General features: G+C 37.6%; 1 protein-coding gene across 4 annotated transcripts in view; it reads right to left on the bottom strand.

Moving 5' to 3' along the window:
• Nucleotides 1-13427, bottom strand: part of EFL1 (elongation factor like GTPase 1) — a 157812-nt gene that overhangs the window by 96714 nt on the left and 47671 nt on the right. For all 4 annotated transcript variants that reach the window (XM_053593893.1, XM_053593892.1, XM_053593895.1 and 1 more), the window contains exons 13-15: nt 11140-11291; nt 10741-10907; nt 5655-5793 (exon numbers count right to left, since the gene is read on the bottom strand). In XM_053593893.1, coding sequence (XP_053449868.1) covers nt 5655-5793; nt 10741-10907; nt 11140-11291 — 458 coding nt within the window. The remainder of the gene's footprint in view (nt 1-5654; nt 5794-10740; nt 10908-11139; nt 11292-13427) is intronic.

Raw genomic sequence — 13427 nt, 5'->3', positions numbered from 1 at the left:
CTGTAGGGGGTGGGGGGCCTTAATTGCTAGTATTTCTCCACAGCTGAGACTTCAACCCAGAGTAACTGATTCACTAGGGTCAGTAACTGATTCACTGGACAGAGACCAGCTCAAAACAAGACAGAGCCACATAGTCCCACCACACCAAGCAGGTCCCCAGTTTCTCAGGCTGTAGCACTGTACGGATACCTAGCAAAGCTCCAGGGTAAAAGGTACAAACACCACTCCCAGCCTTGGGCCAAAGGGCTGGTTAATCACTACTCCTGGAGCCTCGAACGCAACTTTTCATTACCCACTCATCTAGTCAAACGGTGTAAAATAATCATGGGGCGGAATCAGCAAAAAAACTCTGGTAACATGAATAACCAGAGTAGATCAACCCCCCAAAGGAAAGATATGGCAGCCATAACTGAAGACCCCATTCATAAACACATGGCTGAGATGTCAGAAATTGAGTTCAGAGTTGGGATTGCAAACAAGATTAATAGAATGGAGGAAAAGTGAGAATTGGAAATTCGAGAAGAAATTAAAAAGTTGTCTCAAGAATTCAACTAATTTAAAGATAAGATCACCGAAGATTTTGACACATTGAAGCAAGAATTTGCAGCCCTCAAAGATTTGAAAAATACAGTAGAATGCCTCAGGAAAAGAGTGGATCAAGCAGAAGAAAGGATTTCTGACATTGAAGATAAAGCTTTTGAATGTGCCCAAACTCTCAAAGAGAAAGAGAAATGGGAAGCAAAAACAGATCATTCTCTCAGAGAGCTCTGGGATAATTCGAAGAAGGCTAATATCAATCTCATTGGAATCCCAGAAAGTGATGAAGTGGCTTCACAAGGCACAGAGGATCTTCTCCATGAAATTATGAAAGAGAATTTTCCAGACATTCCAAGAGATTCTGAAATTCAGATAGCAGACAGTTTCAGAACCCCAGCACGACTCAACCCGAATAAGACATCCCCCAGGCACATCAAATTAACTTTACTAAAGTTAATATGAAGGAGAAAATCCTGAAAGCAGAAAGACGTAAAAAAAACCATATTACTACAAGGGGAAGAATATTAGAATGACTGCTGATCTCTCTGCTGAAACCTTTCAAGCCAGAAGAGGGTGGTCATTGACTTTTAATCTCCTAAAACAAAATAACTTTCAAAAAAGGATCCTATACCCAGCTAAACTGAGTTTCATTTATGAAGGAGAAATTAAATACTTTAATGACATTCATATGTTGAAGAAATTTGCCATAACTAAACCAGCTCTCCAGGATATCCTTAGAGCTATCCTCTATAATGGCCAGCGCAACACTCAGAAACTTTTGATCAAACTCCAACTTCCACACTGGGAAAGGATTAAAAATGTCCACTGGACTTTCAAAAAACTCGATATCCAAAATATTACCAGGCTTATCAATATTCTCCATTAAGGGGAATGACTTAAACTGTCCTTTAAAGAGGCACAGGTTGGCTAACTGGATAGAAAAACTCAGGCCAGATATCTGCTGCATACAAGAATCACATCTTACCTTAAAAGATAAATATAGACTCAGGGTGAAAGGATGGTCGTCCATATTTCAGGGAAATGGAAATCAGAAAAAAGCAGGGGTTGCAATTCTATTTGCAGATATAATAGGCTTTAAACCAACAAAAGTAAGGAAGGATAAGAATGGTCACTTCATATTTGTTAAGGGTAATATTCAATATGATGAGATTTCAATTATTAGTATTTATGCACCCAACCAGAATGTGACTCAATTTATAAGAGAAACTCTAACAGACATGAGCAGCTTGATTTCTTCCAGCTCCATAATAGTCGGAGATTTTAACACTCCTTTGGCAGTGTTGGATTGATCCTCCAGTAAGAAGCTGAGCAAAGAAATTTTAGATTTAAACCTAACCATCCAACATTTGGATTTAACAGACATCTACAGAACATTTCATCCCAACGAAATTGAATACACATACTTCTCATCAGCCCACAGAACACACTCCAAAATCACATTTTAGGTCACAAGTCCAACCTCAATAAATTTAAAGGAATAAAAATTATTCCTTGCATCTTCTCGGACCACCACGGAATAAAAGTTGAACTCAGTAACAACAGGAATCTGCATACTCATAAAAAAACATGGAAGTTAAATAACCTTATGCTGAACGATAAGTGGGTCATAGATGAGATTAAGAAGGAAATTGCCAAATTTTTGGAACAAAATGACAATGAAGACACGAAGTGTCAGAACCTCTGGGATACCACAAAGGTAGTCCTAAGAGGGAAATTTATAGCACTGCAAGCCTTCCTCAAGAGAACGGAAAGAGAGGACTTAACAACCTAATGGGACATGTCAAGCAACTGGAAAAGAAAGAACATTTCAACCCCAAACCCAGTAGAAGAAAAGAAATAACCAAAATTAGATAATGAAATTGAAAACAAAAAAGGATTATACAACAGATCAATAAATCAAAAAGTTGGTTTTTTGAAAAGGTCAATAAAATAGATAAACCTTTGGCTAAACTAAGCAGGAAAAAAGGAGTAAAATCTTTAATTTAATCAATCAGAAATGACAAAGACGAAATAACAACAGAATCCTCAGAAATTCAAAAAAATCCTTAAAGAATATTATAAGAAACTTTATTCTCAGAAATATGAAAATCTGAAGGAAATTGACTAATACTTGGAAGCACATTACCTTCCAAGACTTAGCCAGAATCAAGTGGAAATTTTCAACAGGCCTGTATCAAGTTCTGAAATAGCAAAAAAAAAAAAAAAAAAAAAAAAAGTTCTGAAATAGCATCAACCATACCAAAATCTCCCTAAAAAGAAAAGCCTGGGACCAGATGGCTCATGTCAGAATCCTACCAAACCTTTAAAGAGGAACTAGTACCTGTATTACTCAACCTGTTCCAAAATTTAGAAAAAGAGGGAACACTACCCAACACGTTCTATGAAGCAAACATCACCCTGATCCCCAAACCAGGAAAAGACCCAACAAGAAAAAAAAAATTAAACACCAATATCACTAATGAATATACATAAAAATATTCAACAAGATCAGAATCCAGCAACACATCAAACAAATTATACATCATGAGCAAGTCCATTTTATCCCGGGGTCTCAAAGGCTGGTTCAATATATGTAAATCTAGAAATACAATTCTACACATAAACAAATTAAAAAACAAAGACCATACGATTATCTCAATTGATGCAGAAAAAGCTTTTGATAATATCCAGCATCCCTTCATGATCAGAACACCTAAGAAAACTGGTATAGAAGGGACATTTCTTAAACTGATAGAGGCTATCTACAGCAAACCCACAGCCAATATCCTATGGAATGGAGTTAAATTGAAATCATTTCCACTCAGATCAGGAACCAGACAAGGCTGCCCATTGTCTCTACTGCTTTTTAACATTGTAATGGAAGTTTTAGCCATTGCAATTAGGGAAGAAAAGGTGATCAAGGGTATCCACATAGGGTCAGAAGAGATCAAACTTTCACTCTTCGCAGATGATATGATTGTATATCTGGAAAACACCAGGGATTCTTCTAAAAAACTCTCAGAAGTGATCAAGGAATACAGCAGTGTCTCAGGTTACAAAATCAACATTCATAAATCCATAGCCTTTATATATACCAACAATAGTCAAGCTGAAAAAACAGTCAAGGACTCTATTCTGTTCACAGCAGTGCCAAAGAAGATGAAATATTTAGGAGTTTATCTAACAAAGGATGTGAAAGATCTCTATAAAGAGAACTATGAAACTCTAAGAAAAGAAATAGCTGAAAATGTTAACAAATGGAAAAACATGCCATGCTCATGGCTGGGAAGAATCAACATTGTTAAAATGTCCATGCTACCCAAAGCAATATACAATTTTAACGCAATCCCTATTAAAGCTCCACTGTCATACTTTAAAGATTCTCAAAAAACAATACTCTGTTTTATATGGAATCAGAATAGACCTCAAATAGCCAAGACATTACTCAGAAACAAAAACAAAGCAGGAGGAATCACACTACTGGACCTCAACTATACTATAAATTGATAGTGATCAAAACAGCATGGTACTGGCACAAAAACAGAGAGGTAGATGACGTATGGAACAGAATAGAGAACAAGAGATGAACCCAGCTACTTACTGTTATTTGATCTTTGACAAGCCAATTAAAAACATTCAGTGGGGAAAAGATTCCCTATTTAACAAATGGTGCTGGGTGAACTGGCTGGCAACCTGCAGAAGACTGAAACTGGACCCACACCTTTCACCATTAACTAATAGACTCTTACTGGATTAAAGATTTAAACTTAAGACATGAAACTATAAAAATACTAGAAAAGAGTGCAGTGAAAACCCTTGATAAAATCTGTCTGGGTGAGTATTTTATGAGGAGGAGCCCCCGAGCAATTGAAGCAGCTTCAAAAATACACTACTGGGACCTGATCAAACAAAAAAGCTTCTGCACAGCCAAGAACACAGTAAGTAAAGCAAGCAAACAGCCCTCAGAATGGGAGAAGATATTGGCAGGTTATGTCTCCGACAAAGGTTTAATAACCAGAATCCACAGAGAACTCAAACGCATTAGCAAGAATAGAACAAGGGATCCCATCGCAGGGTGGGCAAGGGATGTGAAGAGAAACTTCTCTGAAGAAGACAGGCACGCGGCCTACAGACACAAGAAAAAATGCTCATCATCTTTAATCATCAGAGAAATGCAAATCAAAACTACTTTGAGATATCATCTAACTCCAGTAAGATTAGCCCATATCACAAAATCCCCAGACCAGAGATGTTGGCATGGGTGTGGAGAAAAGGGAACACTTCTACACTGCTGGTGGCAATGCAAATTAATACATTCATTTTGGAAAAATGTTTGGAGAACACTTAGAGATCTAAAAATAGACCTGCCATTCAATCCTATAATTCCTCTACTAGGTATATACCTGGAAGACCAAAAATCACATAATAACAAAGATATTTGTACCAGAATGTTTATGGCAGCCCAATTCATAATTGCTAAGTCATGGAAAAAGCCCAAGTGCCCATCGATCCACGAAAGGATTAATAAATTGTGGTATATGTACACCATGGAATTTATGCAGCCTTAAAGAAAGATGGAGACTTTACCTCTTTCATGTTTACATGGATGGAGCTGGAACATATTCTTCTTAGTAAAGTATCCCAAGAATGGAAGAAAAAGTATCCAATGTACTCAGCCCTACTATGAAACTAATTTATGGCTTTCATATGAAACCTATAACCCAGTTATAACCTAAGAATATGGGGAAGAGGGAGAGGGACGGGAGAGAGGGGGGAGGATAGGTGGAGGGAGGGTGATTGGTTGGATCACAGCTATGGTGCATCTTACGAGGGTACATGTGAAACTTACTAAATGTAGAATATAATGTGAAACTTACTAAATGTAGAATATAAATGTTTTAACACAATAACTAAGAAAATGCCAGGAAGGCTATGTTAACCAGTGTGATGAAAATATGTCAAATGGTCTATAAAACCAGTGTATGGTGCCCCATGATTGCATTAATTTATACAGCTATGATTTAATAATAAAAAAATAAATAAACTGAAAAAAATTTCACTATTTTTTAGGGATGTGTTAGGTAATTTCTCAGCTATAACACACAACATCACCATACCCAGCACGTTTCCTGGAGGCACTTCCTCTAGTTCTTCCAGTTCCCTTCCCATCAGAAGATACAAGTTTTCCAGAGTACAGTATGCCATGTGGGGAAATGGGGGTAGGTCATCTGGTGGAGCTGAGAAGCCTAATGGCACCTGGGCAGAGAAAATAATGAAAACTAGTTAGGAGGCACTTGAAAATATTCATTGGTGGGCGGCGCCTGTGGCTCAAGGAGTAGGGTGCTGGGTCCCATATGCCGGAGGTAGTGGGTTCAAACCTAGCCCCGGCCAAAAACCAAGAAAAAAAAGAAAATATGCACTGGTATCTACATTAATCGGTATCAAAGTTATTTTTATTCATCAGTAAGATATGGCATAGTCTCACTCCATGTAAACCTGGAACATGCACATTTTAAATGGTTTGATAAAAAATAAGTCTCACATTATAAATAAAATTTGAAATACTTAAATCTCTCAATATCAAAATTATCTATATTCCACTTAGTCACAGAGTTTACAGCAAAACAAATTATATTTTTTGGCTGATTCCCACTGTGCCATGCTAGTTACAGATATGATTTGTGTCATATACCAGTTTAGGGACTACTGTGCTATTAGTGAACACTCATTATTACTATTATCATTTAAAATTATTTTACTCTTAACATAATATTCTTCAAGTATTCAACAAAGGTTGGTGCTAATACCAAGTAACACATGAAAATAGCTTTGGAAAACTGGTTAAAGATAATAAAAATGCCACAGAAAGATGAGACCCTGGCTATGATAATGCTGTGATATTCATCTGAGAGGGCATGTTGTGACGTGTTGGTGAGAGGGTGGAGCACACACACAGCAGAAACCTGCTGCCAGTCTAACAGGTTTATGAGCTCCCCTTCATCTTATTTATTCTTACAGAGTTATCTTAAATGATTCATTCTGAGCTGCATGAAATCAGCTCAAAAGAAATGTATCTTCCACATAAATGCAGGTGTCCAGAAAGCATTTCTATAAAAAAAAACAAAAAACACTTTGATAAAAGAAAAAAACCACTTTAGTGTCCATAGGCCTATGGCACCATGCTAGTGCTATGAAGAGAAAAAATGTCTAAGACACAATATATGCAAAGATAACAAACATCACAAGCACAGAATGACTGACAAAAATGCAGGATAGGCAAGTAAATTAACAAAGGCTCAGAGGAAGGAGCGGCACCTGTGTTGGGGTATACTCGGGAAGCTACGTGACAACAATGGTCTTTCAGGCACATGCTACATCTAAACGCATATGTCTGACATACTGACAACTCTACAGGCAGCCCTGAAAAGGGGGTGGAAAGAAATAAAAAATGTAAGGACTGGATATTAAGAAATATAATTATCCAGAAAATATAATCATCCACTTAAAACAACCTTACAAAAAAACACAATTTAGAAAGGGGGCAAAGATAACAACATCAATATACAAAAGTTAATTATATTTCTATAGATTAGCAACAGACAGCAATACTTAAAACAAAAAGTATTTTAAAGTATTTTTAAAAGTGACTTTTAGAATACCAACAACATATATCTAGTAAATCTAACTTTTGTTACATCTAATAAATCCAACAAAAGTGAATGAAAACCCTTCATAAAGAAAACTATAAAACTTTAGTAAAAAAACTTTGAAAGTGACTCAAGCAAATGAATAGATAAACTTAATATATTCACAGATAGAAAGATGCTATATGGCAAAACGTTGATTTGTGCCAAATAGACACAAATAGATATATGTGTCTGTGTAATCTCCTTTCCCCAAGTGTGAGTAGTCCCTGTGACTCACTTCTAACCAATGGAATATGGCAAAAATGATGGGAGCTACTCTGTGATTATGTAACCCCTTCTCAACAGGGGTTTTCATGGAAACTTACAGCTGACTGCAAACTTTACACGGAAGAGCAGAATGTTAGGAATAAACAAGACATTAACCAAAACAATGACAATAACAACAAATATTCGACAAATAGAGAGTTGTCAAAACATTCAGAAATGATGAAGACAGTATTGAATAAAGACAGTGATGGACAAATTGAAAAATGAAACTTAATAGTTCAGAAATAGATCCATGTACTAAAATTTGATTTATGATAGAAAGGAAAAAGCAGATTAATGGGGAAATATGGCCTACTTGATGATGTTGGAAAAGCTGGTTATATGGAGTCAAATGCTCTGCCACTGACCAACACCCACTCTAAAAAACTGGTTATTTGTATGGGGAAAACAAACCCTTCTTCAGACCATATACAAATTAAATACTTTAACATCATAAGCAAAACATTAAACTTTAGAAGGAAGAAAATATAGAAGAAAGTTTTATGACTCTAATACAGTTCTTTCTTAAACTAACCCCATAAAATATTGATTAATTCAACCACATTAAAATTAAGAACTTTTGTCCATTAAAGGTACCAAATCGAATGTGAAGACAAATCCCAAACTGGAAAGTTAATTTGCAAAATTTAAAACTCACAAGTGTAGAATGTAAATGTTTTGGCACAGTAACTGAGATAACGCCAGAAAGGCTATGTTAACCACTGTGATAAAAATGTGTCAAATGGTCTATGAAGCGAGTGTATGATACCCCATGATCATATCAATGTATACAGTTATGATTTAATAAAAAAAAAAAAAAGGAAAAAAAAAAAAAACTCACAAGGAATTAGTATCCAGAATATACATACAAAGGACATCTAAAAACAGGTATTTTTAAAAAGTAACATAATAGAAAAATAAAATTAAAAGAGATATCTTCACAGAAAATACGACTGATCTATAAACACATTTAAAAAAATGTAAATTAAAAATACTATAAAATACCTCATTAAACTATCATATTGGTAAATATTAAAGGCCCAATGATACCAAATTTGGGGGAGGATGTGGAATAACTGGAACTGTTAAATACCTCTGTTGGGAGCATAAATCAAAGCTAGTCTGGAGTATAAACTGGAATTACTCTGTTAAGGTGACAGTTACCTTGGCCACTTCACTACAGGTGTATTCCCTAAAACGTCTTGCAATTGTGCACAAGAAGATATGTACAAAATTATTCAAGATGGCATGGTTTAGATTAACAAAAAATGAAAGTAGCCCATAGATACAATGACATAAAAAGGTACAAGTAACATGTATATTTATATAATGGAATCCTATGCAGAAGTGGACCATAAATGAACTAAAAAGAAAAGAAAAAAGCTAATTGTAAAAACTACAGTAAAATTCCACTTGTACAAACCTTAAAAACATTCAAATGTGACAATAATTTTTTTTTTTTTTTTTGGAGACAGAGTCTACTTTGTCACCCTCAGTAGAGTACCGTAGCGTCACAGCTCACAGCAACCTCAAACTCTTGGGCTCAAGTGATCCTCTTGCCTCAGTCTCTCGAGTAGCTAGGACTACATGTGCCCTCCACAATGCCTGCCTAGTTTTTAGAGACAGGGTCTTGCTCTTGCTCAGGCTGGTCTCGAACTAATTCTTTACAAATGCATGCATAGTTCATAAAACTATAGACAGAAAAGCATGAGAAGGATGTGGCAAGCAGACCAAAGGTGCTACTCCTATAATTCCTGCTTCCTGGTGTTCGTACCTCGATGTAATCTCCTTTCCCCAAGCGAGTAGTACCTGTGATCTGCTTCTAACCAAGAGAATATGGCAAAAAAGATGGGATGCTATTCTGTGATTACGTAACACCAAACAAGCCTTTCTTGCCACTAGACTCATTCTGATGAAGTCCAGCCTCTAAGTGGGCAAGTCCACGGAAAACAGGAGTGGGTGCTAGGAAATGAGAGCAGCCAGAAGGAGCCAGTAAGAACCTGGGTCCCTCAGTCCTACAGGTGCAAAGAAATGAATTCTGCCAACACCCACAGTGGTAAGATTTCAATCCTCCAGATGAAAATGTAGCCTGGCTGACACTTTGGTTGCAGATTTGTGAGACCATAAAGAGAAGACCTGGCTAAGCCATGACTGGATTCATAATCCATGGAAATGGAGATGATATAATGTGTGTTGTTTTAAGTTGCTAAATTTATTACAAGATAAACATAAATAGGTTTTTATACATGTCACTGTAGCACCTTCGGATTCTCATAAAATATAAACCTATACAAAGTGCTATACAACACAAAGTGCTGTGTTCCTTCTTGCTAAATTACAGAATATAATTAATAGAACTTGCCCTAGCCCAGCAAGGACTGCTTAACCGTCACTCAGCATTGCAGTCTCCAAGGATTAAATTGCTAAAAGTGATGGAATAAGCATCCATGGCAAGGAAAAACTGATGGCAGAGATTTTCTGCAGCTGCCACCTCCTCCTTTACCTTCACTTACAGACAAGTACTGTAGCTTCCCCTGTCCCCTACAGACAGGCCACTTACCGCACAGAAAGGGACAGGTGCTTCTGTCCATGTGACGCTTCACACTGCTGACCAGCAAGTTCCTAACTTATTTCTCCTTGCTGATCCTGACTGGCTTCTTGAACCTCTGGTATCTTTGTCATTCTATAACCTTTATTATTTAATTATAATGTATACGTCTTGTTTTACTTCCAAACATGTTCTGAGATAGCTGTAGTGATCTCTTTCTTGCACTTTGGCTCAGGCATGCTCAGATGCTGGCTGTTCACCTGCTTACAGACCCACCTGATCAGATTTCGGGGATCTCCCTACCATGCGAACGCTACCCATCACCTGCTCACTCCCCGTATCTTTGGCCTGAGTCACATAGTTTTTGGATCTTCATATTTCTAGAGGATCTGCCATTGCTCTCTGGCTCCATTGTGACACCTGCTCTTATTAGTTCTTTCCTCTAACCACAAGATGATTCTTGCCCAAAACAGAAAAGCCCTATAATCAAGGTCCACATACTGGTTTGCTTTACTAAATACTATTAAGTGAAACAAGTATATGGAATGTTATCAAAGCAACACAAGGGGAAAGATCCGTATTTACTCAAGTGTGCCTCCCTAAAAAATAAATCTACCAATAAGATAACTACCAATCTAAATGAATTTGAAAAGATATCAGACCCTTGAAATAATATACTAATATTTTGCTTCTGATTCTTACCTGTTTTAAAAATTCAACAGGACTGTATTTGGGCCCCAAGACAAAAATTTTCTTTCCTCTTTGAGCTACACCACTGAACACACGAGCAAATGCAATGAAAGACTCCTGGCTGTTTCCTTCCTGTGGCTCAGGGTTAGGGGTCATGCTTTCCACCTGCTGCCCAACACCTGCCAGAAACAAAAAGACAATGACTGCTGAGAAGGCTCACTCTACTCGAGGACTGCCTAGAAATGCAGAGGGAACAGTGAATATGGTAAGTTTGGTACAGTTTCAGAAAAAGAAAACAATGAGAATGAAAAGAACATTGATAAAAGCTAAAGGTCAAGAGCTAAAAAATGAGTTTCCCAAGTCAAGAAAAAAGTCACACCCTTTGCACCAGAGCCTATTGGAATGCTGTACCTCTTGGCTGTTCTCCTTCTGGACTTGTCTCAAGGGCACTCCTGTCATAGGTGGGCTCCACATGCACCTGCCCCTGTGCTGCTGCAAACTTCTCTGCATGCCTTTGTCTCGCACGCTCACGTCTCTGAGCAATTTCTTCCTGAGTGAGAGGCCTACAGGATATCAAAAATATGTTACCATCTGGCAACATCAAGCATTTATCAGTTCATTCAAACAAAGAAACAGCAAGTACTGATATGGCTGGGTAGATGATGACTGGTCCAGCTCCCTTCCAGGCAGAAGTTTTCTCCAATTTCTCTCCTTGCCTGTAGCAACAGAAGAGGGCCTATCAGGCTATCTCCAATAATGCTGTGTCCCCAGCTACAATGAGCTTATGAATTGACATGCAATAGTCCATGTCCCCAAATGAAACAATGCACAGTAGCGTGGAACCTTTCTCAGATACCCATATTCCTTTTGGAAGAGGCAAACAGGGAGAAGGAAGAGAAAGAGTAACAGATAACAGGGCTCAGAACATCTCTGCAGGGAAACCACAATAAGCTCATCACAACTATAAGAAATTGAAGTTTTTTCCTAAATTCAAAAATAAATCTTCATGGAGAGCTGGGGTTCAAGAGGAGGGATTCAAGGTCAAGCTGAGTACTGGCAATTCAGCAGAGCTAAAACATAAAATTGAAATTATCAGTCACTGTATTAGATCCAAGAAGTACCCTCACAGAAAAGGCAGTGTATGGGTGTGTATGTGTATTTGGTGGGAGTTAGTCTGACGGTTGGGGGTGGGAGGAGGATTAAGCTGTTTTTTCCTAAAGAGTTACCCTCATGCCTGTCAGGCCACAGAGAAGGTATTCATAGCTTTTTTTTTTTTTTTTTAAGTTTATTTATTTATTTATTTATTTATTTTGGCTGGGGCTGGGTTTGAACCCGCCACCCGCATATGGGACCGGCGCCCCACTCCTTGAGCCACAGGTGCTGCCCTATAGCTTTAATATTAAAAAGGACTTTACAAAAGGGAAGTACTACATTGAATAAAAATGGGCATTCTTTGTTGTAAAATGATTTTGGTTCATCTGGGTAGATACCTAGTAATAGACTTGCAGGATCAAACGGTAGGTCAACTTTTAGTTCCTGGAATTTCTCCATACTTCTTTCCAAAAACGCCATATTAGCATGCAGTCCCACCGGCAATATAGAAGTGTTCCCTTCTCTCCACATCCATGCCAACATCTGCAGTTTTGGAATTTTGTGATGTGGGCTAATGATAGAGTTAAATGATATCTCACAGTGGTTTTCATTTGCATTTCTCTGGTAAGTAAAGATGAGCATTTTTTCATGTGTTTGTTGGCCCTTCATCTATCATCTTCAGAGAAGGTTTTGTTCAAGTCTCTTGCCCACAAAGAAATGTTTTTTTCTTATTAATTTTAGTTCTTTGTGGAGTGTAGTTACCAGACCTCTGTCGGAATCATAACCTGTAAAAATCTCCTCCCATTCTGAAGGCTGTCTGTTTGCTTTACTTGTAGTGCCTTTAGCTGTGCAGAAACTTTTTAGCTTGATCAAACCTCAGTAACATATTTTTGGTGTTGCTTCAATTGCCAGGGGTTCCTCCTCATAAAATATTTTCCTAGGTCAGTATCTTTAAGCATTTTCCCTGCACTCTCTTCTAGTATCAGGGTTAGGGTCAAGGGTATATTTCAAAACAACTAAGAGTAAATTATAATTGTCTTACCACACAAAATAAGTGAGGTGATAGTTATGTTAATCACTTTGATTTAAGCATTCTACATTGTATATCAAATCATCACATTGTACCCTATAAATGTAAACAGTCATGATTAAATAACTAAATAAAAAAGAAAACACAAAACTACCAAATAAAATATTCACATCATTGCATGACATATCCTAACATGAGAAACATTGAATGATTTAAAAATACAGATCAACCCCAACACAAAAGCAAGGCTAATCCCTGCCTTAAGGTTAGAAGAATTTGAACATTTAGCCCTGTAGTTAAGGACTAAACATCAAGACAGTCAGGCTAATCCTCTACCCACAACCTTTCACTCTATCTCCGGAAGTTAGGTAACACTGTGCCTGGTCCCAGGGCTTAGTGCCTCCCTCCTGCGCTGCCCCTCACCTCTGACATTATGATTCTTGCTTTAGGAATCAACCTTAGACTTGACACCTAAGCTGTAAGTTGATCCCTTACAGTGCTGTGCCCTCTTCCTCTCTTCTCTCCTTAAGTACTGGAAACCACACAGATAGCCTTCTGCATGGGCACCACCCACTCA

This window comes from Nycticebus coucang, chromosome 6 (assembly GCF_027406575.1).
Source record: "Nycticebus coucang isolate mNycCou1 chromosome 6, mNycCou1.pri, whole genome shotgun sequence".
NCBI classification, from domain to species: Eukaryota; Metazoa; Chordata; class Mammalia; order Primates; family Lorisidae; genus Nycticebus; species Nycticebus coucang.
Note: the sequence above shows the minus strand (reverse complement) of the source record. Positions and strands in the feature narration are given on the sequence as shown.